Source organism: Anser anser (genome assembly GCF_964211835.1).
Source record: "Anser anser genome assembly, chromosome: 2".
In the NCBI taxonomy this organism is placed as follows: domain Eukaryota; kingdom Metazoa; phylum Chordata; class Aves; order Anseriformes; family Anatidae; genus Anser; species Anser anser.
In genome coordinates this window covers 69282978-69308494 of record NC_139721.1, presented here as the reverse complement: position 1 = coordinate 69308494, position 25517 = coordinate 69282978, and the positions used below count along the sequence as shown (strand labels likewise).

Sequence of the window (25517 nt, the reverse complement as noted above, 5' to 3'; positions counted from 1 at the left end):
GGGATGTCCTGACTGGACACAAGAGTAAAAATATTTTACTGTGAGAACAATGAATCATTGGAATAATCTCCCCACAGGTGTGGTGGATTCTCCAACATCTGGCTCAGGAGCACCACTATTTTTCAAAACATAGGCAGAGCAGAGGACCCGTCTCTTTGGGGTTTTCACAGAATCACAGAATCATCTAGGTTGGAAGAGACCTCCAAGATCACCAAGTCCAACCTCTGACCTAACACTAACAAGTCTTCCACTAAACCATATCGCTAAGCTCTACATCTAAACGTCTTTTAAAGACCTCCAGGGATGGTGACTCCACCACCTCCCTGGGCAGCCCGTTCCAATGCTTAATAACCCTTTCGGTAAAGAAGTACTTCCTAACATCCAACCTAAAACTCCCCTGTCGCAACTTTCGCCCATTCCCCCTCGTCCTGTCACCAGGCACGTGGGAGAACAGACCAACCCCCACCTCTCTACAGCCTCCTTTCAGGTAACTGTAGAGAGCGATAAGGTCGCCCCTGAGCCTCCTCTTCTCCAGGCTGAACAAGCCCAGCTCCCTCAGCCGCTCCTCGTAAGACTTGTTCTCCAGACCCCTCACCAGCTTGGTCGCCCTTCTCTGGACTCGCTCGAGCACGTCCATGTCCTTTCTGTAGCGAGGGGCCCAAAACTGAACACAGTACTCGAGGTGCGGCCTCACCAGAGCCGAGTACAGGGGCACAATCACTTCCCTAGCCCTGCTGGCCACACTGCTTCTTATACAGGCCAGGATGCCGTTGGCCTTCTTGGCCACCTGGGCACACTGCTGGCTCATATTCAGCCGACTATCAACCAGTACTCCCAGGTCCTTCTCTGCCAGGCAGCTTTCCAACCACTCATCTCCCAGCCTGTAGCTCTGCTTGGGGTTGGTGCGCCCCAGATGCAGGACCCGGCACTTGGCCTTGTTGAACTTCATGCAGTTGGCCTCAGCCCATCGCTCCAGCCTATCCAGATCCTCCTGCAGAGCCTTCCTGCCCTCGAGCAGATCGACACACGCACCTAACTTGGTGTCATCTGTTTTATGACAGAAACGTCATACTTTGGCATGCCCCATCCTCTTTTCTTCTCTTTATTGGGGGGGTGGGGGTTATGTAGCATGTTTATATTCATTATCCGTGTTCTTAAATAAATAACTGCATGACCTGGAGGCAACTTTTAAAAAGAAGTTTTCTAGAATTTTCTGAAAAGTGCAAAAACATGTTCATAGTAAATACACTGTTGATTCGTTTATACAGAGGGAAAAAAGTTTACAGTATTTATATGAAGAGATCTGATGATGGTCTTTCAATTCTAAATTGAAAGCTGGAAATCTGAGAAAAAGTTTTTCCTTTTGAGTTTAATTACTACTTTCAAAAGCATACGTGATTAAATACAAAACCCATACAAGACTAATGAGGTAGTTAAAAACTTATTCTACCAGTGATAACTCGAGTATTTTTGTTTATAACCTTTATGTGGATAACCCCTAATTAAAGCATGTGATTACATATCTGCTTTACAAGTTATGCCATACTGCAAATCAATGTCATCTTCCAGAGAATTCCTTCACAGGGCTGGCAACAAAGCAATGATTTATGTTTGAAAGAGGATTCATACAAAATGCCAGCCTGCGAAACTGTTGTTTGAAACAAAGAAAGAATTAACGTAGCATAACAATTTCCTTGATAAAGAAAACTTAATGAAATTTACAGATGTCCTATAAATAGGACCTCTTTTTCAGAGGTTCTAGAGTACCTATTCCTAAATAGCCTTTTAGCTTCTTCCTTACCTTGAGGAAAGCCGAACTAAGCAGAAAGATTGGATTGTTTAGGATAAAGGTAACCTACTGGGGAGGGAATAATCGCTTGACATTTCTTTAGATTCTTCTGCTGAATTAAAAGATTCCACTATCAATAAAAATGTAATAAATGTTATAGAAAAATGCTAATTACAGCATAAGCCAGCAGAGATAATATATCAGTTGTAGTAGGTAGCAGAATTTTGGGGAAATTTATTGCAATTATGTCAAAATAGTGGAAAACAAAAATAGATCGCAGAAAAATATAAAAATACCACAAAACCACAACTTAGACATGTTCCCACATACAGTGTCAAGAAGTCTTAGTTCTGACACCTAATTGGAGATATTATAAATACCTATGTTCCACAAGTGGATGATGGATAGCTATTGTATTACATTTACTTAGTAATCACAGGTGTTAATTACTATCCAAAATGTTGAGGCATCAACCTATCATTCTTTGCTTGGTAGTTCTTGCTTAGACCAGGGGTGAGGTTACCGTTGTTTTTATCTGTGAAAATGGAAGCAATGAATCAAATACGGGCTCCAGATTTTCTCCACCTTAAAACCACAAATGGAGTTTGCCTGCGGCAGTTCTTTGCACACCTAGCTATCAGAGCTGTCCCAGACAGGTGCAAATGGAAAGCAAGACATAACCTTCTGCCTCAAGATTTATACCTGTTGCTGTTTGGAAATGAATTCCCAGTTTTAACTGTCAAGCCCATCTAGAATCACTGAGTTATCTTCATTGCTCTGTTACACTAAGAGACTCTGCCTCTTAGTTGCATGACTCCATGTGTCACTGCCAGCCACCAGCAGAACAAGAACAGTATTTTTCACTTCAATCTTTTTGCTGCTGCTAAGCGTAGAATGATCCAGATCATGACACTTTATTTTAGAAAAAGTGAACTTGAAGCTTCATTACACAAGTTTCCTCCCTATCTGCAGAATAAACCACCTCAAATGAACCTTAGTTCTCATCCTTCCATGTACTTCTCTCCTCCCCAGTACCTGCCTTTCCCTCCCTTGTGCTACAACCATCTCCTGTTCCACACGCTGCAGAGGATCTCTCCCAAGCACTGGCCAGGCTACAGGAAGCCCATGTTCAAGGCTACACCCGCAGGGGCTGGTGTACCATAAAGCGTGTACTGCTGGGCCAGCTTCAGGCTCTGCAGATAACACTGTGCACGCACACCACGGCTTCTCCTTCAGTAGGGAGCTATTTGTGGTTTCCCTTCTCTGCTCAGCCCCTGGTTTCCATGAAACCTTTGTCTCCTCATGCCTTTGAGGCTCCTTCCCCTTGTTAAATATGCCAGTGTGGCATATGTTGTTTAGGAGTTATGAGTGGAGGGAAGGCACAAAGGCCATCTCCCTGAAATTCTCCTCCCAAAAGGAATGGCGTCAATATATGATCAATGAGAAGACATTAGTAACAAAGTGTGATAAGAAACCAATGGGTGAGCATTTTAAATACAATAAGACAAATCACTTTCAAAAGACTGCATACCTTGGAGACACAGAGCTGCTAGTTCAACAGCAGTTTCATACGGGCATTTCAGTCTTAAAAAAAAAAAAAGAGAAGAAAAAACAAGCTATAAAAACAATGTATTTTTTTTCCTAAGTGACTTCTTGCCAAACAGCTAAAAAGCAGTCTGACAGATGAAAGGGGCACATCGACTTCCACAAGATCACTTAAACCACAAGCTATTAATGATACAAAATATCTAAAATTAATTTTTACTTGCATATGATTATTTTCTCATTTGGTACAGTCTCAGTAGTGCCAAACACATGATATAGTCTACTATAAAACAAGCTTGAGTAATAGAGACAACCATGTTGGTTTTCATTATTTTTAATTAAAAACAATAAAGATCAGATACGAATTTATTGGCCAGGGTGAGACTATAAACACACAAAATATTTTCTGAAGCATTCACTTGTACAAAGAGTGATGCACTTCATCATCTTTTCCTCTTCTAGTTTACTTGTCAGACTGAAAAATATGGCAAGCTTATGCTACGTTTTAAAGTCATAAAAATCAGGACAGTCTTTGCCCTATTTATGTACTTCTATCATCTGCTCAATCCACAAAAGGTGTTTACGCATTTTAGTTTTCAGTCCTATTTACACAAAGTCATATGCTTCTGTATCCTAAAGGAAAGAAATGCTTATAGAACTGTACACCACATTTATAATCTGTGCATGAATACCGTAAAGAATGGAAAAGATCACACAAAGTAAAATTTTATATCACTAAGAGATTAACTATTATAAATACTTTAAATTACAGCTGCAAGAGCAAAGAGGTACTTACTTCCCTGAAAGAATGTCTTGTCGGAGCTGTAATACAAACAGGTACCTGACAAATAAAAATTCATAAAGTCAAAACTATATAATAGTGTCACCTTTCAAGCCCCAAAGGTCGGAAAAATACCCCAACTCATTAAGTAGTCACAACATTTTCATTTCTTTCCTCTTAAACAAAAGGGCCTTTGGGATCATTCAGATATACCTTGCCACCTTCAAAGTTCCTTGAACTTTTGCTACACTTGAAGAAGGGACTGTTATTCACCTACTGCTTGTGCCCAGTACATCGTCCACCTCCAGGTCACAAACACTGTGCTCCACTCCAAGCACACAAAGGAGCAACCTAAAAGTCACTGGCAATCCGATGTTTTCCTGAACTGTTTCAGGCAAGAACTAAACTACGGGATTTAGACGCAAAACACAGATAAAGGCATGAAGACTTTTGGGGCTACCTCCTCAAACAGAAATACAGAACATGGAAGAAATCAAAGCTGGGCTAAAGGAAAAGTTCAGACCAAATGTTCACTTTAAATGGCAGAAGAGCTCTGAATAACAGAAACCTGAATTCCATGGAGCCCACACATTTATTTAGAAGGCCAAGTAGGTATTTACAGCCTGCAAACTGTAGTATTTTAAGCTCCTGTTAATCTCCAGCTCTAGGCATGCTTCATGTTTCACAGCCACTCAGAGCTGAGGTCTGAGGCATGCAGAAGTGCCCGAGGCCACACGAGAACTCTGTACAGGACAGGATGGCACAAGCAGGCTCTGCGCTGCTCTGCACACTGAGGGTGAGGCTTGCAATGATGAGCGTAGCAAGACAAGAAGGCATGAAGCACTGCTGTCAACCAAGTAAAGGCAAACCTCTCCTATCTTTACATAGGATGCTAGAAAGACAAAGTGCTTTGCATCACTCAGGACGTGCTGTGAACGCAGTGAAGAATGAATAGTTGGAATCAGACAGGAGAACAGAACTAAAAACGAAGATTAAAAAGATTTCTTGTGATACACTAAAGCAGAATGAGATTTATCCACATTAGCTCTGTGTCACATTTCTGATTCATGTACTTGGCTAATACCTGACTTGCCAAACCTGGGTATTTGCACATGTAGATTAATGACAGACAAGTATATTTCCTGTTCCTATTGTTTCTCCCTGATGATTTGCAATCCCATGAACTCATCCAATTTTGCAAGAAAAATCCGAGCAGTGTTTCTCATCAGTGCCACCTCGCCTGCGCAGCACTGCAGCTCTGCTCTGGTTGCGATGGCTTTGCTCCTTTTCTGCATGCAGATGGACAGGCATCTGCATCTCACCTGTTGGTATTCCAAGGCAGCATACCTTAAAAATTCTCCACGACACGCATGTACAGACACATTCCTCTGTTGTTTTTCTATCTTAACTAACTTAACCAGGTCCCATAAAAGTGACAGCAGATAGCGTCCAAAATGTGCTGGATTTCAGTTGTTTTTAAATCAGTAAAGGACAGAGTGGGGCGAAGGGTTTCACCACTTCCACATTACTGTGATAATTACGAGAATGCAGTGTTTACAGCTTCAATAGGAACTGGATATCCTACTAAAAACATCTGTGCAGGGAACCTCTTGACAACTACCCCCACCCCCAATTAGGCCATTTCATGGTTAATGTTGGAATAATTCTGACTATATAGTTGTTAATCTTTACTTTTTACTCAACGTTACGTGGAAAATATGACCCTGCCAGCATAAAGATTCTTAAAAAAAAAAAAAGAAAAAAAGAAAAACAGCAACATTCAAAATTACTTTCCCCCAATATAAAAGAAAAACTAAAGCTATTTTTTCAGAGTAAAATCAATTTCCAACTCATTTTCATCTTTCATCCACAGTTTTGCAGTGGTATCTGTCAAACTTATAATTAAAAAATGTATATATTCGTAGCACTGAAAATTTAGGTGATTAAAGTGCTTTTCCAATTAAAATAGTCTTCCAAAATGTTACCTTCCAGCAATAATTAGATCACAAAGCATCAGATGTAAATACTTTCAGAGGAAATGTCTTACTTGATCACAGCAGTGATCACACAGCTCAGAAATCCACACCTCACAGTAACTAGGATCGTATGCTTCAGAGGATTATGCAAGAAATCTTGTGGTAGATAGTAATGGAATAATTTGACCACAGGGGAAATTTAATACTTGTCAGACATACCCCGATGTATGAAGACATATCAATTTTCAGAAAATACATATTATCCCTACTAATTTAACTGCATTTTCTCATTAGAAAAGCCCAAAAGTCATCTTGGGTTTTGAACTAAGATCTTACACTCAATTATGTAATTGGCAAAGAGTTCTATAGGTTAATTATGCGTTGTATAGGAATATGCCCTTCCTTTGGATTAACACTGCTGCACTAAATTGATAATGGATACTAAGGCCTCCATAGCAGTGTCATAGTAAGTTGGTGACAATTAGCTCTTTGATCTTTTTGTCCTAGGCAGTGAAAAAAACACATGGTCAACACAGCAGATAGGACAGGAGACAGTAAACATAGGCCAGCAGACCTGAGTTTCCTGTAAACATCACAGGTACATGAACTAGAGCAATCAACAATCCTTGAACATCCTAAGTCTGACTGGGAGTACTGTGATTATTACCAAGCAAACGAGAAGATATAGAAAGTGCCCCACTGTGAGAAACAGATCAAAAAACGATAAAGGAACATTAAGATTGATGATTGCCACACCACGATGACAGAAAGATGGCACCCCTCTCCTCCAGGTGCTCCTTTCCCGGTTTTCAGAATATCATCTAGATCACACCAGGGTACTGTGAACCCAGCAAGGGGTAGTGCTCGCAGCCCAGAAAACAGCCCATCAGATTTAAACAAAAGATCTCTGGATCTTAAGACGTCTTTACACAACGCAGTCTTTATACCTTCTGCACCACGTGGGAAAGTGATTCAATCAATCAACCAACCAGGCAATTCAAGCAATCTATTCTTCCCATAATTCTGCTGCTTTTGCACCATTATTAAACCACCTCTGAGTCTCAGGGCAAGGGGGACAAGGCAGAGAACTGGAGTTTTAACAGGACACGATGGAAAATCCCCTCATACATATGGCAGGTGCCGCTAGTGTACACAGCAGCTGTCTACTCAGCCAACGCTGCCTTCCTTGCTAACTTCAAAGAACCAGATCACATCATCTTCTACAGGCTTAGACCCATGGATGGTTCTTGGCAGCAAATAAAAATGATGGCATCTCTCTGATTGTAGGAAAATAGCAAAGAAATCCATGACCATTCTTGGTATGAAAGCTCAAATCACCAGCTTACAGGACTCCCGTGTATCTTAGATACCTTATTTACCCTTCTGCCAGTTAGTCATTGAACCACGCGTAGTTCCTACCTTGTAAACTCCTCATGAAGGTTGTTCGGTTCTGATGAATAGTACTTAATTCGAAAATGCAATGTGTACGGAGGTCCAACTGTATGCAGAGATTTTAAATGGGAAAAAAAAAGTTTACACTAGTCGTGGTTCTGCTACAGCAGAGCAACAGTCACCACCCCACAACCAAAGAAACCCCAAATGAAGTATGCTTTTAAATTCTTCAAAGAAGCAAATATTTCATGTGATTAAATTTTAAAATGCATGCAAAAAAATAAAAGGACTACCATACCTTATGATACTCTAATCATTACATTAACCAAGCAACAGTACATTTGGGAAACACGTTTTTATTCAGAGACACGTGCCCTGTAGCATGCTATGAATGACAGCAAGTTCCAGGTACACTGCCAGTTGCTGAGGGGTGGGGAGATGGGAGGGAATGAGGGGGGAGAGAGCGATGCTTCTTGCTACTGGGCACATACAACTAAAAAAATAATCAAATATATCAGTTTTTGTTACATTATCAACATACATGACTACTAACATGAGACTGACCAATGCATCCTTATCTGCCTATGCCTCATCTTCTAGACTGACAGCCTGCAAGTATCTGAAGTGCTGGAAAAATGACTTTTTCACCTTTTTAAAGTTTTCTGTAACACAACGCCAACACAGTATATATACGTGCCTATTACCGATCTATTTTACTGAAAGACTTGCAGCCAAATCTAATTATTAGAGCTTTGACTTTGTCTACAGGGATAGCTCCAAGAAGACAGGTTACAGTACTCCAGGCTGACAATTGGGCACCACTGGTAGGTTTGGATCAGCAAGGTAATGACTCTTATCTGCTCACTGCCAGGGGGCATACAAGAGGCGTGAGCAACATCCATGGTGAAAGGGGAACTCTTCTCCAAGCACCTGCTGAATTCATGGTAATGGAATGCATCCTGTTGTGAGGCAGACCTTTACAACACTCATCAAGTTGTTTTACTCTTCAGGGCTCCTCACATCAGGGCTTAGCCAATTTGTTTTTAATGCAGGCACTTCACAAATTAAACAGACAAAATACTGCAGCTAAGCTGGTTGAAGGTGTTACAGAATTGTAGATTCTCCACATTTTAAGTCAGATCAAGAAAAAGAGCTATTTCAGAAAGCGCACCTGCAAAACACTTAGCCACTTAAGGTAAAGCAGTCTGTGATGCGATGAAAAGGTGAGAGAAGGCCAACCAACACAAAATTACCCGTAACAGGTATCTTTACTAACTATTCTAGCAGAACAACACCCACACACTGTGGGGTGAAAACAAAACGTCTTAAAGGTCTTTGAAGAAGAGCTCCACTATTCACTATATATATATATAGTGAATATATATATATATATCCTGATGCTTATTAGAAAGAAAGGCAAAGCATCACTGAAGCAATCAAGACCCACCTCTGTAATCTGGTCAACAACTCCCTTGCAAAACACTGCATTTTAATCTTACAGAAACAATATTATCCATCGGCCTACAGCTGTTGCCAAGTGGAGTATATTAACAAAACAGGTTAGTGCTGATCCTGCTCTGCACCCAAGCCTGCAACTAGATTATTAGAGCTCCAGGAACAACTTGTGCACCTTAGCAAATATCCACAGAAAACTCACTGGTGAAGCCAACCCCTCCACCCAAAACTTCCTTTGATGAAACACCAGGTATTCCTGCTAGATTTAACATAATGTACAAAAAAAGACAATCAGTGTTACAGAATAAAATATTTTCCACTTACTCTTTAAAAGAAAAAAAATATCACAAAGCCTGTTACGGACCAGAAACAGTGACAGAAACCAAGATCTGTGTCCAGGCAACCTGATTTCACAGATCAGACTAAAATTACCTGGCAACCTACTCTATCTCAAACAAACAGGACATGTTTAATGAGGGTGCAGAAGACTGGTATATTACTTGTCAGTGCTCTTGCATTTTGACATTCAGACACAGTCAGCCAATTAGCCATTAAATTAAATCTATTTTCTAAGAAATACTCAGTCTGTTAAAGGCCATATTTACACAATCACATTTAAATACTCCAAGTTCAAACTTTTAAGGAAGTAACGAAATAAACAGACATAGACATGGTACTTACTTTTTATTTGCTTCTTAATGAATTTAGAATGGTCCAACCAATGCTAAAAAAAAAGAAAAAAAAAGAAAAATCAGTGTTTAAAAGCAGTTCTATTTCAGGATTTTGCCATCACAAGAAACTAATTACAGTAAAATTCAACAGAAAAAAAAATCTCTTAAAAGGTAATATTGCCATGTCTATTTGCTAAACTTCTGCGCATTTGCAGAAGTGTTTATTTGCACATTTGCCAGCTGGCAGGCACCTTTTTTCAAGATGGAAACCCTGACTTTTATATACAACTGTACTGCCAGGGAAATTGCACTCCTTTCGAGAGGAAAGCTCAAAGTCCAAAACCTTAAAACAGCGGTATGTAAGGAAAATACACTTTTGTGCCCAGGTTGAACTATTGCCCTGAGGACAACAGGCCCAACCCTTGGATTTCATTCTCCTTTCAGCTCCTTTATTTCATGGAAACCCTCTAGATCCTGTATTGTCCTGCCTTCTATTGCTCAATAGCCATGGTTTTCAAGATAAGGACGAAACCCCACTAATAGCATTTAGGAAAAATTGGTGTATATCCCCCCCCAGAAGCTCTTAAATAGACGCAACTAGATGACAAAAAAGTATGTTTCCCAGCAAAATTCATACACTCTCTCATCAGTGTAAATTGCACCTACAGAAGAGTAGCCATAACCATTCTCTAGTGTAAATTTAGTTTAAATCTTTGTGCACCATCTCCTATTGTGAGGCTTGATCTGAAGAAATCCCATGTAAAGACTCCTACCACACAAGGTAATAAAAGACCATCTGGACTTCCGTGAAATAAACATTCTTCTTTCTATATGCATATATTTATTTTAAAATAATAAAGTAGGTACCATTGAACAAAATCTTGGCAGAGAAAAACCTTCCTTTTTCTCTATAAGAGCATTTGCATTTTCAGAAAAAAGAGAAATAACTCCTAATTATTTCATTAACACAGCCTTATTATGGCTAAATACCTGTGGAAAAAAAAAAAAAGTTAGATAGAAATGCAGGAATTTATTATGTCCTAAACAAAGGCAAAAATTATTTAACAAGGTAGATGGGTATAGCTTGAAAGTTTGCCAGCTTAAGATCCCTAAGGTAAATAAATCTAAACAAATAAAAAAAATTAAAAAAAAAAGAGGGAGAGGGAGAGAAAGAGAAATGATAAATATTCTGAAAGTTCTTTTATTTACACTAGACTTGCTAGACCTCCTTAGGTGAGGCTGCCAATTAACTGATCCTTACAATCTGAGAAATCGCTACCAGAGTGGATATAAACATTACAGCAGCTCATAAAAGTATATTCCTTAGAGTTGCAAGTAATTATTTTGCCTCTACTTTGCTCTCTTATGAAGAATTACACAAGGAACTACATCAGTTTACAGAAGCTTTACAAAATGGCAAATTTCTGATAAGGAAAAATAATCAACAAGAAAAAAAAAGAAAAAAATCAGCAGAAATTATGTAAGTCTGTTACTTTCACACCTCCAGGGCAAATTAGTTTTGTATACTTCAAACACCTAACTGCAAAATTGCCTCTCTTCACTATTTATTTTGGCTAAAGATAAGTGAGTCACAAAGCCAATGTATACTGGTTCAGTTAAAAGAAAAGTTTATCTTCATGTTAATAAAAACCATGAAAAACATCTGTGCTACAGGAGAAAATCTCCAATACCTTTTCATCTATGGCTCGTTAGTACTGTGTTCAGAAATCAGCACCACCCAGTCTAACTACAATAACTTCTAATGAAGTAATAGCTAATGAAACCATCCCAATCTGAGAATGTGGTGGTCTAGGTATACCAGAACTCATGTAGCAGCAAGTTTCCAACTGATTAATCATAAATGTAAATACTGTAAAGGAGGCTTATAAAAAGTTAACAAGACTCTAGGAACTACTCACTCAGACCATGAAATGAGACCATAGCCTAGACAGGACACCATCTGCAGCGGGCCACTCATTCTCTGTACCCCAGCAGTCAGAGAGCCAGACTGCTCCAGGAGATAAAACACAGCAAGCATTAAAGCCATCTTTCTTCAGAAGCCAGGCTTAGCCACCATTTTACCCCCATCCCACATTATAGCTGTGACAGGGCCACCACAGAGATCACAAAATAAAAACACAGAGGTAGGCCATGGACTGGCAGTATTCTTGCCCTGGAGTTCCCAGGCCTGGCAGCGTTTATGAAGATTTGTGAACTAATGCCGATTAAAGTCAGGTATTTTGTACAACTTCTGTGAAAAATCAGGCTGAATTTCAACATTCCTTTGTCTCAGATACTGAGGGCTTCTTCACACTGGAAATCATGTCAGCTCTCCAAATGTCCCTCTGAGCTCTAGTAATTTTACCATCCTATTCTTCCCTTTCACCTCAATTGTCTAGATGGTTGTTGTAAGCAGGATCCCAGTATGCGTGTCAAGAAAAGCTAATGTACTGATCTGTGAGGCAATGAAGGCTACAAGTGAGAGGTCTGAAGGCTTGAATACTTTGAGGGCATAGCAAGTGATCTCAAAAACACTTCTTAATGAACCAGAAGAAAACCTCCAAACACCGAGTTGAAGATTTCATGGCATTCTAACTAAAGCCGAAAGGGTTTGTGCTGGCCTATACACCACTTGCTGACTTCAGAACAGGAAAATATAACGAGCAGATTCAGAAGTCTCACCAGGAACTGAATAAAAACAGAGGGGGGTTTTGTTCTTGCAGCACCTATGTCTGTACCTTCACCTATCTTGTGTTCTGTCTAAACAACAGCACGGTATTGCAGGGTACAAACTCATGGAGACACAACTTGGGATCTCACGGTGTAGGATCAAGGCTGATGATATACAAAGCTACATTCACCATAACCAGACTGGACTCAGAAGTATCAGTGCAGAACAAAGAGAAGGAAAGGGATTAATTGATTTAAGACTGTTACAACAGAAAGATAGCATCTAAGCTACTTTACCCATGGTAAGGGAAAAAAACCAACAAAAAATCAAAACCTGGTCAAACTGCAGGTATTCAAGTTTCACAATTATTTTGATTCTGTCAGCTAAACTAAAGCTTCACTTGCTGGATTAGCCCCCTTACATTCTGTTTAATCCCAACATATTTTCTTTCTTTAGTCAAATGAATCATGTTTTGTATTAGTTAATACCATAGGAAACAGTAGTCACTGGTTGAGATTCAAGTGTAGAATTTTTAAAGACAGGATTAGCCATTTCTACCAGGCAGCCATACAAATGGAAAATACATACCATTCAGTTCCACATTATTATTTTTTAAAGATTTATTAAAATACTGGTAGCACAGACTTATCTCAGCACATTCTCCAACTGATCATTCACTTCATCTAACTGAAGATGAAGAAAAAAATATTTCAACACTTCTTAAGTGATAGCAACCAATATTTTCTCAAAACCTAATAGTCATACAGGAAGGTAAAGATGTATTTGTGTCAATATATAGCAGATAATCTGTAGTTACTGGAGCAGTCTACATAAGGACCACAGACTGCTAAAAAATAACTGAAAGAGGGAGTATCAGTGGTTGACACAAACCCATCACACACCTGTGCTTTGTAAATTCCACTGGCTCCCCACTTGCTTCATAAAAGAATGAAAAGTCCTGGTCTTGATCTATAACAGAGGTGACCTGTAAAGGAAAAAAATTGGGTTTGACCCTTTTTGGTTGGCTTGCTTTGCTAGTTTAAAATGCATGAAACAGACTGTTTTTCCTTATGCTTATTTATATACTTAACTATCAAAAACAGAAAGCCCTTTCTTACTGGAAGTCTTATTTGCTGTCTGAAAAAAAAAAATGTTAAATGCTTTCTCAAGTCATTTCTGAAGGAACTGGAAAAAGAAGGAACCAAAACTGTTAAATGCTCAAGTTCAGAAGAGAAGGTGTTCTAAATAAAAGCTGGCAAGCTTTAAACCAAAAATCAATTATACCTTCTAACGTCTTACTATCTGATTTCTACGGCACCTGAAACCCACCAAGCCATCTGCTATTAGCCATGCGGCTTTCTAAAGCAGAGAGGATAAAATTGTAATATATGTGAGAAAGGAATCACCCACACCCCCAAAAAAGAGAAAGAAAGTCAGTCTAATAAAAACCCTATCCCATAAATCAGTTTGGAGCCTTGTCTACACATTATTAACATAAAAGAAGTAACGAAAGAGAATTAATTCTTTTCTCTTTTCTTCTGAAGGTCAACTTTGAAATGTTATTATCCTGGTAACAGAAACCCGAACCAGAATTAGGGTTGCACAGAAAATCAGGGACTAGACAAGCATGGAATTAGAAACAGCGTAAGCTCCCATGAGTTCAAAGCTTAGGTAAGATGGCTCCTTGCACTCCATACAAACTTTCCAGGATAGGTCAAAGAAGCTATGTTGCACTTGAAATTGCAGACACAGAGCAAAACAACTTTCAGATAAATAGCTCAGGTACAACTTAAGATTTAATGAACACCCAGGCCAACCGTGGTTAATTACTTTATTAGAAACCTTGGTGATGGCACAGAACGCCCCTAACAGGGTTACTGATGACTACAGAGAACACCGCTACACAGGCACCTTGCCAATCAGGGGACCTCAACTAGCTAAAGAAATTATTTTAATGAGGACTTTGTGAGATCAAAGCAGACAATTACACCACCCTGTGCCCACTGGGGCACAAGGCTGGCTGTGCATGCAGTACTGTGACTGGCCGAGGGGCAGCTCTGCAGAAAAAAACCCCGGGCGACCATGGTGGTGCCTGAAGGAGGAACCCCTGGAGACAGCCAGGCTGAGCTGTGTTGGAGCTATGTAGGCTCAGCCTAACCCTTGTGCCAGCACACTGGGAGGGCAGGGTGAGCTGGTGAGCTCCCCAGCCTGTACCAGAAGGCATCTGGGTTATGGGGCAGCTGGAGCCCAGGCCACGCGAGGGGAGGTGGAAGGCAGGGCAGCCTGTCTCTCTGGCAAGCAAAACGGCATGGGGGAGCCACCACCAGGAAAGGAGCCCTCGGCCCCCGACCCTCCTCCTGCTTTCACAGCAGGGCATTCCCCAGGCTTTCAGCTGCAGGCGCTGTGAGAACAGGCACGCTGCAGCCCACCGCGGGGCAGCCCGTAGGCCCCCGGCACCGAGCGTGCTCGGGGGGAGGGGAGAAGGCCCCGCGGAACCGGATCGGACCGGCGCCGCGCTGAGGAGAGATCGGGCGGGACGCGTGCAGGCAGCCCTCCGGCCTCTGCCGAGCCTCGAAGGTCAGCCATCCTGCCCCCCGGTCAGAAGGGGTGCCCGCAGCCATCGAGAGGGCGGCTCTGACCTGCATCGCCCTGGCTGCGCCTCACCCGTTTGGATGTGGTGAGGCAACGCATCGTGGGCCTTGCTGAAGTCAGAGGCAGTGGTGTGTGCTGCCTTTCCCTTGTCCTGCTAGGCTGCTCATCTCTTCAGAGCATGGCCGATGGGGGCCTGGGCACAGCTCATCCTTAGTGAAGCTCTCTTGGGCGAGAGCTCCCCCAGAAATCTGCCTGAAGGCTCCCATGCAGGAGCAGCTTGTGATTCCAGCGGGGCAGGAGAGCTCTTCATCCAAACGAGGAAGCAAGAAGCCACAGAAGCGGTGAGGTTCCCCTAAATGCTAGAGAAGAGAGCATGGGTGGATCTTAGACTGAACGCTTCCAGGCCCCAAGGACCTTGGTGGCCTCCATGTTGTGCAGGCGCAGCAGCCCAGAGGAGGAGGCCAGGCCCTCTCCTCCCCTGGGGGCCTGGGGACAGCAAAGAAGGGACCACACAGCACTTGACCATCAGCAGTGCTTTTATCAACCGCCAGGAGACCTTGTGCTGGCTCGGCCCAAGCAATATAGCACTTTTCATTCTTGGGCTCTCCAAACCTCCCCTGTGGCTGGCTTACCACTCATTGAGCTTCTGGGCCCTTTGGTGACAGCTAAGCTCAGCTGGAAGGAGAAGGACCTGAAGTAGCTGTTCACCTTTAGGTGACACAGGAGAAAACAGATTTCTGTAGCACAGAGGAGAAGCCACATGCCATGAAGAGGAAGTAGAGGAGAAACAGTGTCTGTGACGAAGGAGCAGTACCCTGCAGTGCAACTGATGATATAGAGCCCAGGGAGGTGGATCCACCTCAGGATGAAGAAAAGCCAATGGAGATGAATCCACCTGCACCACCACAGATAACATGGCACAACACCAACGTGCCAGGACTCCCTGCTGTGAGGCCACATCAGTGGTATTGCAGTAGCACCTGAACTACTCCATATCTGCAGCGTGGCCTCCATGCCCAGAAGTAGCTGGCAGAGGACATTCATAGACATCTTGCAGGCTTGTCTGCAAGTTCTCCTAGCAGTCAACGATTCCTCTGTTGCTGGGAGAGCTTGGAGGCTTGCCTGCAGGATGGCCTTCCTTCCCACTGCTGCACTGGGGTTACAGGAGCCTCCCCCACCGCCCCCCCAAGAGGGCCACTGTGGGCCTTGGGTCCTGAAGCCTCGGGGATATCTCAGTCTGAGGACAAGAAGGCTACCCAACAGGTGCTTGAAGACAAAGCCACACTGTCCATGGCAGTGCACAAAGAACAGGAGCAGATCAATCAAAACAGTTAGGGAGACAGCTGCTCCCCTGAAGCAACAGAAGACTTCGGGTCTGCCTGGAAGAATTACTAGAATGCATTAAGGTCCATTGAAGACACTTCGAGCTCTTCCCAAGACTGGGCAATAAATAACAATAATAAAAATAAAAATTATTAAAAAAACAGTAAAAAAAAGGTCTTCTCTCTTATTTGTCATTTTGCAACTGCATCTGGACTCCCACATACCCTCCTGGTCTCCCCAGTATAGGAAAGATACCGATGTGTGAAGTGTGGGCCCAGCCCAGGGCATTGAAAATAGCGATGGCCTGGGGCACGCAGCAGGCAAGGAAGGGCAGGCTGAGGGAACTCTTTTGGTCAGCGTAAGGAGAGAAGGCTCGGGGGTGGACCTGTTGGCTGACTATAGCTGCCTACTTGGAGGGTATAGAGAAGGCCCCAAGTCTTCTCAGAGGTGCTCCGTGTCAGAAAGACGAGCGGCACCAGGCCCACGCCTGTAGGTAGAAACATCCCAGCTAGATGAAGGGAGAAGACTATCCCTACAGGGGCGCGCAGACAGAACAGGTACAGAGAGAGGCAGTGGAGTCTCTGTCCTGGTGGGTATCTGAACTTGACCAAACAAGGCTGGATATTCCCAGATGTCACCTCGTACTTCATGTGCCAGTCAGTGATCTGGCAGATGCGGCCCCTACTCTTCCCAGATAATGAGGGGAGGGTGATCAGCCGATTGATTCTTGGATCCTCTTATTTGCTTGTCTTGAAGATGGGCCTGGCGTTTGCCTTTTTCTAGGACTCGGGTACCTTCCTTGATAACCTCTCAAAGATGACACACAGCAGCCCTCATAATGAATTCCACCAACTGCCTTGGCACCCTTGAATCCACCATTCCTTGGACTTCTGCATGGCCAGTTGGCTTATGTGCTCCCTGTCTGTATCCTTATGCCAAAGACTCTGGTCTACAAGTAGGTTTGAGGGCACAGCTTAGCCCTGGGAATTGAGGAAAAGCATTATTTCACACTTTTAGGTCTGTTTTTCCCCCTCGCCACCTGATGTGTGCTACTTCAGTACAAGTATGGTCTTTGCTCCTACTAACAAAATCTTCGAGTAGAAGGAAAGTTATGTGTATTACAGTGTACTGTAATTTCCCTTTTCACTGACTACAGCTGATGTATAAAAACTTCAGTAAGTCATTTTACCACCAAATCTTTTACTGGTAAGGGATAACAGCTTAAGATTTTTCTTTTTTTTTTTTTTTTTTTTTAAGGTTATGGTGTAGTGAGTACTGAACTAGTCCCTATTTATCTATCCTGCCACCCCTCCCAGTTTGCTTGGTAACCTAATGAACTGACTAGGGAAGTCATTTCTCCACAGGATTTATTTAATGACTTATTTTAAGCTTGCCAACTACTTTAAGGTTCCATGAAAGGCAAAGCCATGCAAGGTTTTTCCATACTATAATGTTCTCTATGAAGAAACCCGTCCATGAATTGAAAGAAAGTTTTGGGGGTAGGAGAATTAATAATGGTCTAACAAGCACAGGTTAGTAAGGTAATACTGGCCTAAAACAATTTGCCGTATTCCTGGACCGTGAATACCATGAATAGAAGCAACCTCCCTCCAAATTAAAAACCAAAAACTTTGCAACAGCTGTTGCTACTGATAATGATACAGAGGTAAGCTAAGAAAATATTTGAACACAAGCTACATTTAGAAGAAAAAGATTTTCTTTTCCTGCGATGAAAGAAAGGTGTTTGCAGCATGCCGGTAATTTTCAGTTTTCCTCTGTGCCAGCTCCTAAAATGTTCCAATGGAGATGAAGATTCTCATACAGTTAATTCAAGCTGGCTGCCAGTAGCCTTGCTTTCCTCTTAGTTCACTTCTATGAAATCCTTAGAAACAGTCCATGGTACCTTGGGAGTCTGCAGTTCTGGGCTGAAAAAGTACTCTAATATCATAGTCAGAAAGGAACTCAAAAAATCTAATGATTACATTTATCTCAAAGGCAATACAGATGTCTAAATTTCATGCTTGGGAAGAGCACAAAAAGCTGAGGAAGAGATTAGTTCCTGTTCCCGCAGTCCTGTTTTCTAACCAGAGTGTGTTGAAATCCATTTGATCTGTAGATCACTTTCTCAGGGCTTTTCTAGTGTCAGGAGAAGAACTGTGCCTTTCCACAGAAAAAGCAGAGGATGACAGGAAGGCCAGCAAAAAAGCCATTTGAGGAAACCAGAAAACGCATAAGTCGCTTGTGCCATTACCATGATGTCAGAAACAATTTGAAAGGGAGAGAAAGTTTTGTAATGCCATCTCCTGCATGAACATTCATGAAAACTTTTTTTTTTCTTCTTCCATTTCCAGTATGCAAAAAGCTTCTGAATAAACACATAAAAGAATGTGGCTGGGGGTGTCTCTTTTCAACACAAAATAACACCTGAAAACTTTAGCCCTGTCAAAGCACCGTTTTCTGCTTGTTTTAACTATACTGTCTCATTCGATCAAGAAGTCATTCTGATCAAGAAGTCAACATTCAGCATCCAGATTCCACTATTCCATCCCCTAGTGTAAGCAACCTTTTAATGTAGTTATTATTTTCAGCTGATTCTTCCAAAAAGCCCACTGCAGGCAATTCCATATGGCTGCAAAAGGAAGACAAGGAACCCTACAAATATTACTGTAAGGTATAAAAAGTTGATGAGTGATGCAAACCTGGCAGTATGAACTAACAACGTGAGGCTCTCAGGTGTCCTGTGCTGTCCCTGCAGGTTTCCCCGTCTCCCTAGAGACACAGTGACCACTATTACCAGAAGACAGTAAGATCTGTTTTTTTACCTCCATTGTTGGACACTCTCAGCTCCAGCTTGTACTCTAGTAAAAGGTTCCCTTTTTTCATGAAAAGATCCTCAGATGCTTCAGCTGTTCTCATCCATTGCCCTTTCAGAGTTCTAGGTAAGAGCAGCAACTTGATGCACTTTAAACCAAGAAGTCCTTTTGTCCTAACTTGTCTTCTGAAAGCATCAAACATCCCATCCGTGACAAGGCTGGCAGCCCATTATTCTGTTGCAAACACGGTCTGCTGTTCTTCTCAAGTATCCACTTGATCTTCACTGGACGCACTCTGCTGACCCTTGCATGCTTTTGTGAATCCACTCAAGTGCATATATCTTTTCCCAATGACCAAGCATAGAATCAGTTCATCTTTGCCATAGCATAAGTAGGTTTATTCTCTTTTTTTTTTTTTGGACTCCAGTTTTATGGTCCTCCTGTCTTGATTAAAAAAAAATGTTTTCCTTACTTTCACCAGTCCTTTAATACTTGAAACAATATGAATGTTCTATGACATCCACTCTGCGAAAGAACTAAGCCTCGACCATAAAGCTTTTTTTTTTTTCTTTTTTTTTCCAATTGTAACTATTGTGCAGAATAGCAAGAATTAGTGTAATGCATTTAAGTGAAACATGCTCAAGACCAGCCACTTGGGTCTCCACACGCACTGGAATTTTCTTGAGCACAAGCTATGTGGAACTGCAAAGCATCCAGTCACACTTTACACCTCCAGGCTTTTGTAAGGCTCAGAGCAAAACATCCCTACGTACTTACTGACCTTCAGAGCAGGTTTGACCCCTACAACACCCTCAGCTGTGACCATGAATTAAAACACAGTTTGGACTACCAGGAAGTGGTAAATAAAGCCTTATCTACAAAATACATTTCTAAATTTTGTGAACACGAACATTTGGAGGCCATTTTTTTTCCAGGGAAGACTCACTTAAGACTAGAGCACAAAGGTGTCAGTACCGTCACTCAAGACTCCAGTTCATCACTAAAAGAAATGTACTTGTGGTATCTTAAACTGAAATTGGTCATAAAGACACCTTTTACACTAGAACAATGTACAGTGAACTTGAAAGCAAAAAACTCTCAGTGACACCAAAGGCAGCAGGGTGACACATCCCTTGGTTCTACTAGGGTCACAGAACCACAATTATTTGCCACCAAACTAAGAAATTCTGTTAAATTCAAAATTATTTCTTTCAGATGCATCTGTAGCATATAGTTTCACTTTGATTTAATACTACGCAAAATCAGAAAAGATTTTTAAAACATCTGGTTTTAGCCTGAATAAAATAATACCTCCTACAGTTCAAAACACCACAAAAATTTCTTCGCAGAAACTCCTTCTCATCTGCCCTTTGATCTTGATTTTGCAGAACATTTATCTTGTTTTCAGAATATCTAGCAATTTTTAGTCCAAATGAATTGTAAAGTCAGTTAGACTGACAGCTAGCTTTTAATGAAAGAAAACTGTAATCCTCTAATAAGAAAAGGCTGCTACAGAGGCCTTGCACATGCCCATTTCATACTCTTGAAAACACATTTAGGGTCATGCTGTGTATGGATTACTTGAAAAATTTTTTTCATGGCTCTTTACTGAAATTCAACAAAATCGATCACACATGTATTTCAAATCCTGTCGTGGCAATGTTTTAATTATCACCATGCATAGTAAGACAAAGAACTGAAAAAGAAAAGTCCCAAGCACGGAATTATTTCTGGACACAAAGCAGCATATTGGAATTCAATATAACCAAGCAGCAGCATTCATGAAAGCCTTGCGCATCCCAGCCTGAGCCTGCTCAGAGCCATCTCAGGAGCATCTTGATACGTGACTTGCTTTATTTGCAGCCCAGATAAACTACACATGAATAATGGAGAGCCACATGAGCATCCTTCAAGACCATTATCCTATCCTAATTCATATAACATACGATAACCTGCTTCAGCCTAAGCAGGATTTTGCTTTGCAGACCTGAGGTGACAGAAGCAGAACTTATAACTGAATGTCAACACAGATACTCACTATCACACAAAACAATTGTATATGCAAGATTATTCCCTCTCTTCTTGGCAGTGAAACATTATATCCCAGAACGGGGAAAAAAAAAAAAAAATATATATATATATAAAGCTTGTCCAGAGTAGCATAGTTCTCATTCGATTTATTAGAGAAATGATGAGAGTTGATGCTGCTCAATCCCAGCAACAAAAAGGAAGTCATCTTTAATTTTGAAGCCTGTGCCCAAGCACTTCTCACATCCTGAAAAAAAAATAAACTGAAACAATTTGTAACAAACAGACAACAAATCTGGCTAAATCTGTGAAACGGAACAAGGGAAACCACTTCAACTTCTGTTCCAACCATGCAAAAACGAAAAATAAAAGAGCAATATCTGTTCACTGTCCTGGAAAGACTGGGCACTTCTATACACGTAAAAAGAGGTGGAGAAGCATCACTAATAGACAGTGTCACAACCACCTGCCCTGTGTGGCTGCTTCTCAAGTCTTTACCATGCATATGGACTCCAGACCTCCTGGAAACAGCAAGCACTACTGGAAAACCGAGAACTGGAGACACTCTGGGAATTCTTGGTGTTTTGGAGCCTGTCAAAATGTTCACAGGCTGCAATACAGTCCTGGACAGCTGCAGCTGGAAGTAGTTATTCATCAGATGTTCAGCATCTCTACGGAGACAGCCAAGCTGCCTTTGCACAGTTACTGAGTTGGCATTCGTATCATTGCCACTATTAGTAGTTGATGCACTGAGTATTATATGATATTGTTACCTGCATAGCTCCTGGGACCCTCCAGCTGCGACCTGCGTTTGTTGCTCTGGGCTACAATCCACACACACAGCCTGCAACCACCAGTCCCAAAGAGCTCATAATCCAGAGGAACAAGACATTCAGGGAGAGGAAACAGTCACAGATTAATTTGATAGCTTATTTAAGGAGAAATGGGATGTTTATGACAGAAGCAGAAAAGGAAACCTTTTGCATTCCTGAAGTATTTACCAGTCTCACTTTCTCCCAATATTCAATGTATTGAACGCTAAGGCTTGTCCTATTTTTTTCCCCTGCTTAACAAGGACTCAGTTACAGTATTAAGCAGTAAATAAGGAGTAAGACTCCCAGATATCACACTGAGGTTAATTGAGTTTGAGTTGCTCTTTTTTCCTAACATCCCTCACACACTTGAGAAAAAGTAATAGCATTAATATCAAAAGCAAGCAGTTGGAAAAAAAAAACTCCTGATTTGAATGACAACAAACACTTTAATTAAAATTTATATAGAGCAGAAGTAGCCACGATGCACCTAGTATCTCCAGGGCTCTGAGCTGATAGCTGCTGAAACATCCAGGAGCCTAGTTCAAAGTGAAACACAGAAAACAAAGGCACTGAGATATTATTTGTTGTTGTCCAACTTGCTTTATTCTCACACTGCAGTGCTGAAAAACTATGTGGTGAAGCATACATGATCCTGACCCTCCCAGAAGAATGAGGACTCCAGAGCATCTATACAGATGAGGATCTCAGTGTCTGGATCAGTGGGTCCTGACACATTGTTGACGGTTAGGGCCAGCCCGGGCTACACAGTCCTTGCCCCTTCTTTTCCTTCCGTTTTCTTACTTGGAATACTGCTTTCATCAGAGCCACTCTTCTCCATCTCCTCCCTCCGCTGCCTTCTCACCTCTCACTGTAAATGAATCAAAATCCTATTTAGGAACAAGTCAATATTAAGAAAACAGTGCAGCTTGCCAGGATAGCTCACTGCCATACAGTCCTGGCTCTCACCTCTTCAAGGAACTCTGGCCCCCTTCATAGCCACGAGCACCTGCAGGAGGCACAGGCTGTCCTTGCACAGAAGTCTTGCTGCACACATTGTGAATCCAGTGCTTCCCAATGTGCCAGATACACCGGGTGTGAGCATGTGCTCAAAACGGTGTAACTGTCCGCAGACTGTAATATACACCCAGCTGGGAAAGGCTGTTGTTCTGTACCACCCTTCCTTAAGCCAAGGACAAGGGGTCTTTGTGATGTTAGAGACTGGACATAAAGGCGTTAAATGTTCACTTAGAGATACTTTAAAAAAAGGTATTTTAATGCTTTTGCTTCCATTCATTCCCAACTCAAGTTTCACATCTCAGGGAATACAGCAGCCCATTTGGAAATAACGAACAATATTTAAAGCTGTATCAATTTTCTTCCTCCTCAGTTACTCTACAGATGTTCTTGTAATCAGAAACAGAATCAGGAGGGAAACAAAAGGAAATTCCAGGCTAATCGACAATAGCAATCCTTCTGTTTGGAATTCCTGTAACACAGGAGACAGGGAGGGCATCCATGTTTTGCCATCACAGGACAGGCAAGTAGGACTAAGAATGCAACTATAGAAGTGGAGAGATCTGTATCCTGAGAGAATCTTAGAATATGGTGCAGCTCATATAGAGTGGGGCAAAGCACCCAGAAGCTCTTTTCCTTATGATAATCTGGAGTAAGAGACAAAGAAAGAACAAGCCTGAACATGAAATGAATAAACATTAGCTAGCAGCAGTCTAAAATAAATGTCAGGAACCCAAAACAACCACGGAATGTGTTTCACATGACCAGTTTTTGGAAAAACAAACAAACAAACAATAAACCACTTCCTCGTGGCAACTTTACTTCTGTAGTACGATCTCACGAGATTTTACTATTGCTATTTCCAGCCTTGAATAAAGCTTTCAAGTCTTCCTGCTTTGTTAGAACCCTCCCCATTAAAAGTAATTAAAAACCCAATAAACTTTTCCACTAAACCATTGAAGACCCCTTCTACATTTGAGTGACACCCTTCAATCACCCCAAGGACTGCTTCCCTGTTTAAGTGCTGTAACAATTAGCTGAACAAGAAGGAGGGATGGGGCCTATAAACAGGCATGATTCCTTTGACTCCTGTTTCCTTCCTCTCTTCCCTCCTTTCCACAAACAGAAACAACAGAAAAGCAGGGCACGGTTTTTATTCCAAAATGATGGAGACATTTGAAGGGCTTCAGAAAGTTGCTACATTTACTAGAGCTGCGCTACAGCGGCGGTCTCCAAACGTTTTTGAACATGCAAAGGTAGAGAAGTGGACGTTGTCTTCCTAGACTTCAGTAAGGCTTTTGTCACTGTCTCCCAGGGCATTTTCACAGAAAATATTTTATTTCCACACCCCAATGGGTCATCTCCTGTGCATCCCACCTTGGAGATGGCCTAGAGGACCCTGGCACAGCAAGTTAACTCCCTTCTGACCACTTCTGTGAGCTGCAGAGCACAACGTCTCAGGAGTTATGTTACTGAGTTTGGTAGGAAAAAAGAGTTGGTTCAAAGCTATTATAATGCAACTACAGTAAGGTGCAGTTTAGTTCTTCATTACAACTTATAAATTGTAATCAGTCAAGGTAGTGGACCTGTGTCATGTTTTAAACCTTCTCACTTATGAATAAAGACTTTCTGCTACATGAAGTTTCTCCACACACTAACAAAACTTAACAACCCCTCTCCTCCCCAAGTGTTTCTGCTTCTGGAGTTAACACCAGGTAACTTAAATACAGCAGTACACGAAGATTTGCTTTAGAATAAACTTTTTACAGCTCTTTAGATTTGATGATTCTCTCCGTCCTTCTATTCATGGATATCTTCAAACAGCACAAGATACAAACTGATGCAAAAGTCAATGAATAGGCTCTAAAGTATTTTCTTACTGCTGACATCTTGCCTTTCCCAACTTTAAGGGTCTTTTTGGTTGTACTGAAGGTGTTATTTTTATACATTAAAAATAAGCTGTTCAAACATAAGAGTTTCCCCCCACTTGTTCTAAACAGACAAGGTCTAATAATGATTTTCTTTTCCATATCAGTTATCAACACTGCTTGGTCTGACTTGTTGGCAAAGTTACTAAGAAACACACCGCACTGAAAAGCTGTTGGCCTTGGAGCACAGAAGCAATCTCCACCATTCAAAGACCATTCTGTGTTCTCTTACTTACAATGGTGGCTTAAAGATGTTTAGCGCTCAACAATACATAATAAAGACAAAGCCTTAGAGCCTCCAGGAGTTTACACAACTTTAATCTCCCAGTCTTGCAATTGCCACTGTGTGGCTTGGCTGGCACTAAGCAGAGGCACACGAAGGCTATGCATTAATTGCTATGCAAATGAAATGAGCAGGTCACAAGTTCAAAACAGACCATGAAAGGCTTTCGAAAGCATGGCACCTCTTTGCACACAGAGTGCTGGGGACGACAAAAGCTTGTGCCTTGAATCCCTCTAAGCTCTACGCTCTGCTCAGCTTCAGCCAGGCAAAACCCCAAAACAAATGAGAGCTTCTAGCCTTGCACTTGTGGAGGTGACGACCTTATCAACCGTCCCGATCCCGGAAAACATAACCCAAAGCCCTGCAAACACTGTCGGCTTTTTCACGTCCCCAAAAGCTGGTCATAGCTCTTATCCTTCTGTAGGAGTAGATGTCATGATT

General features: G+C 41.7%; 1 protein-coding gene across 9 annotated transcripts in view; it reads right to left on the bottom strand.

Moving 5' to 3' along the window:
• The window catches only part of EPB41L4B (erythrocyte membrane protein band 4.1 like 4B), a 175358-nt gene that overhangs the window by 96618 nt on the left and 53223 nt on the right, over positions 1-25517 (bottom strand). For 8 of the 9 annotated variants that reach the window (XR_014579106.1, XM_083822764.1, XM_083822761.1 and 5 more), the window contains 4 exons: positions 9620-9662; positions 7511-7589; positions 4131-4175; positions 3321-3373 (listed from right to left, as the gene is read on the bottom strand). Coding sequence is in view for 8 of the 9 variants with exons in the window: in XM_083822764.1 (XP_083678890.1) it covers positions 3321-3373; positions 4131-4175; positions 7511-7589; positions 9620-9662 (220 nt within the window). In the remaining variant the exon portion in view is untranslated. Of the gene's footprint in view, positions 1-3320; positions 3374-4130; positions 4176-7510; positions 7590-9619; positions 9663-10476; positions 11567-25517 lie in introns of those variants that run through there. The other variant, XM_083822766.1, reaches the window with a different exon arrangement.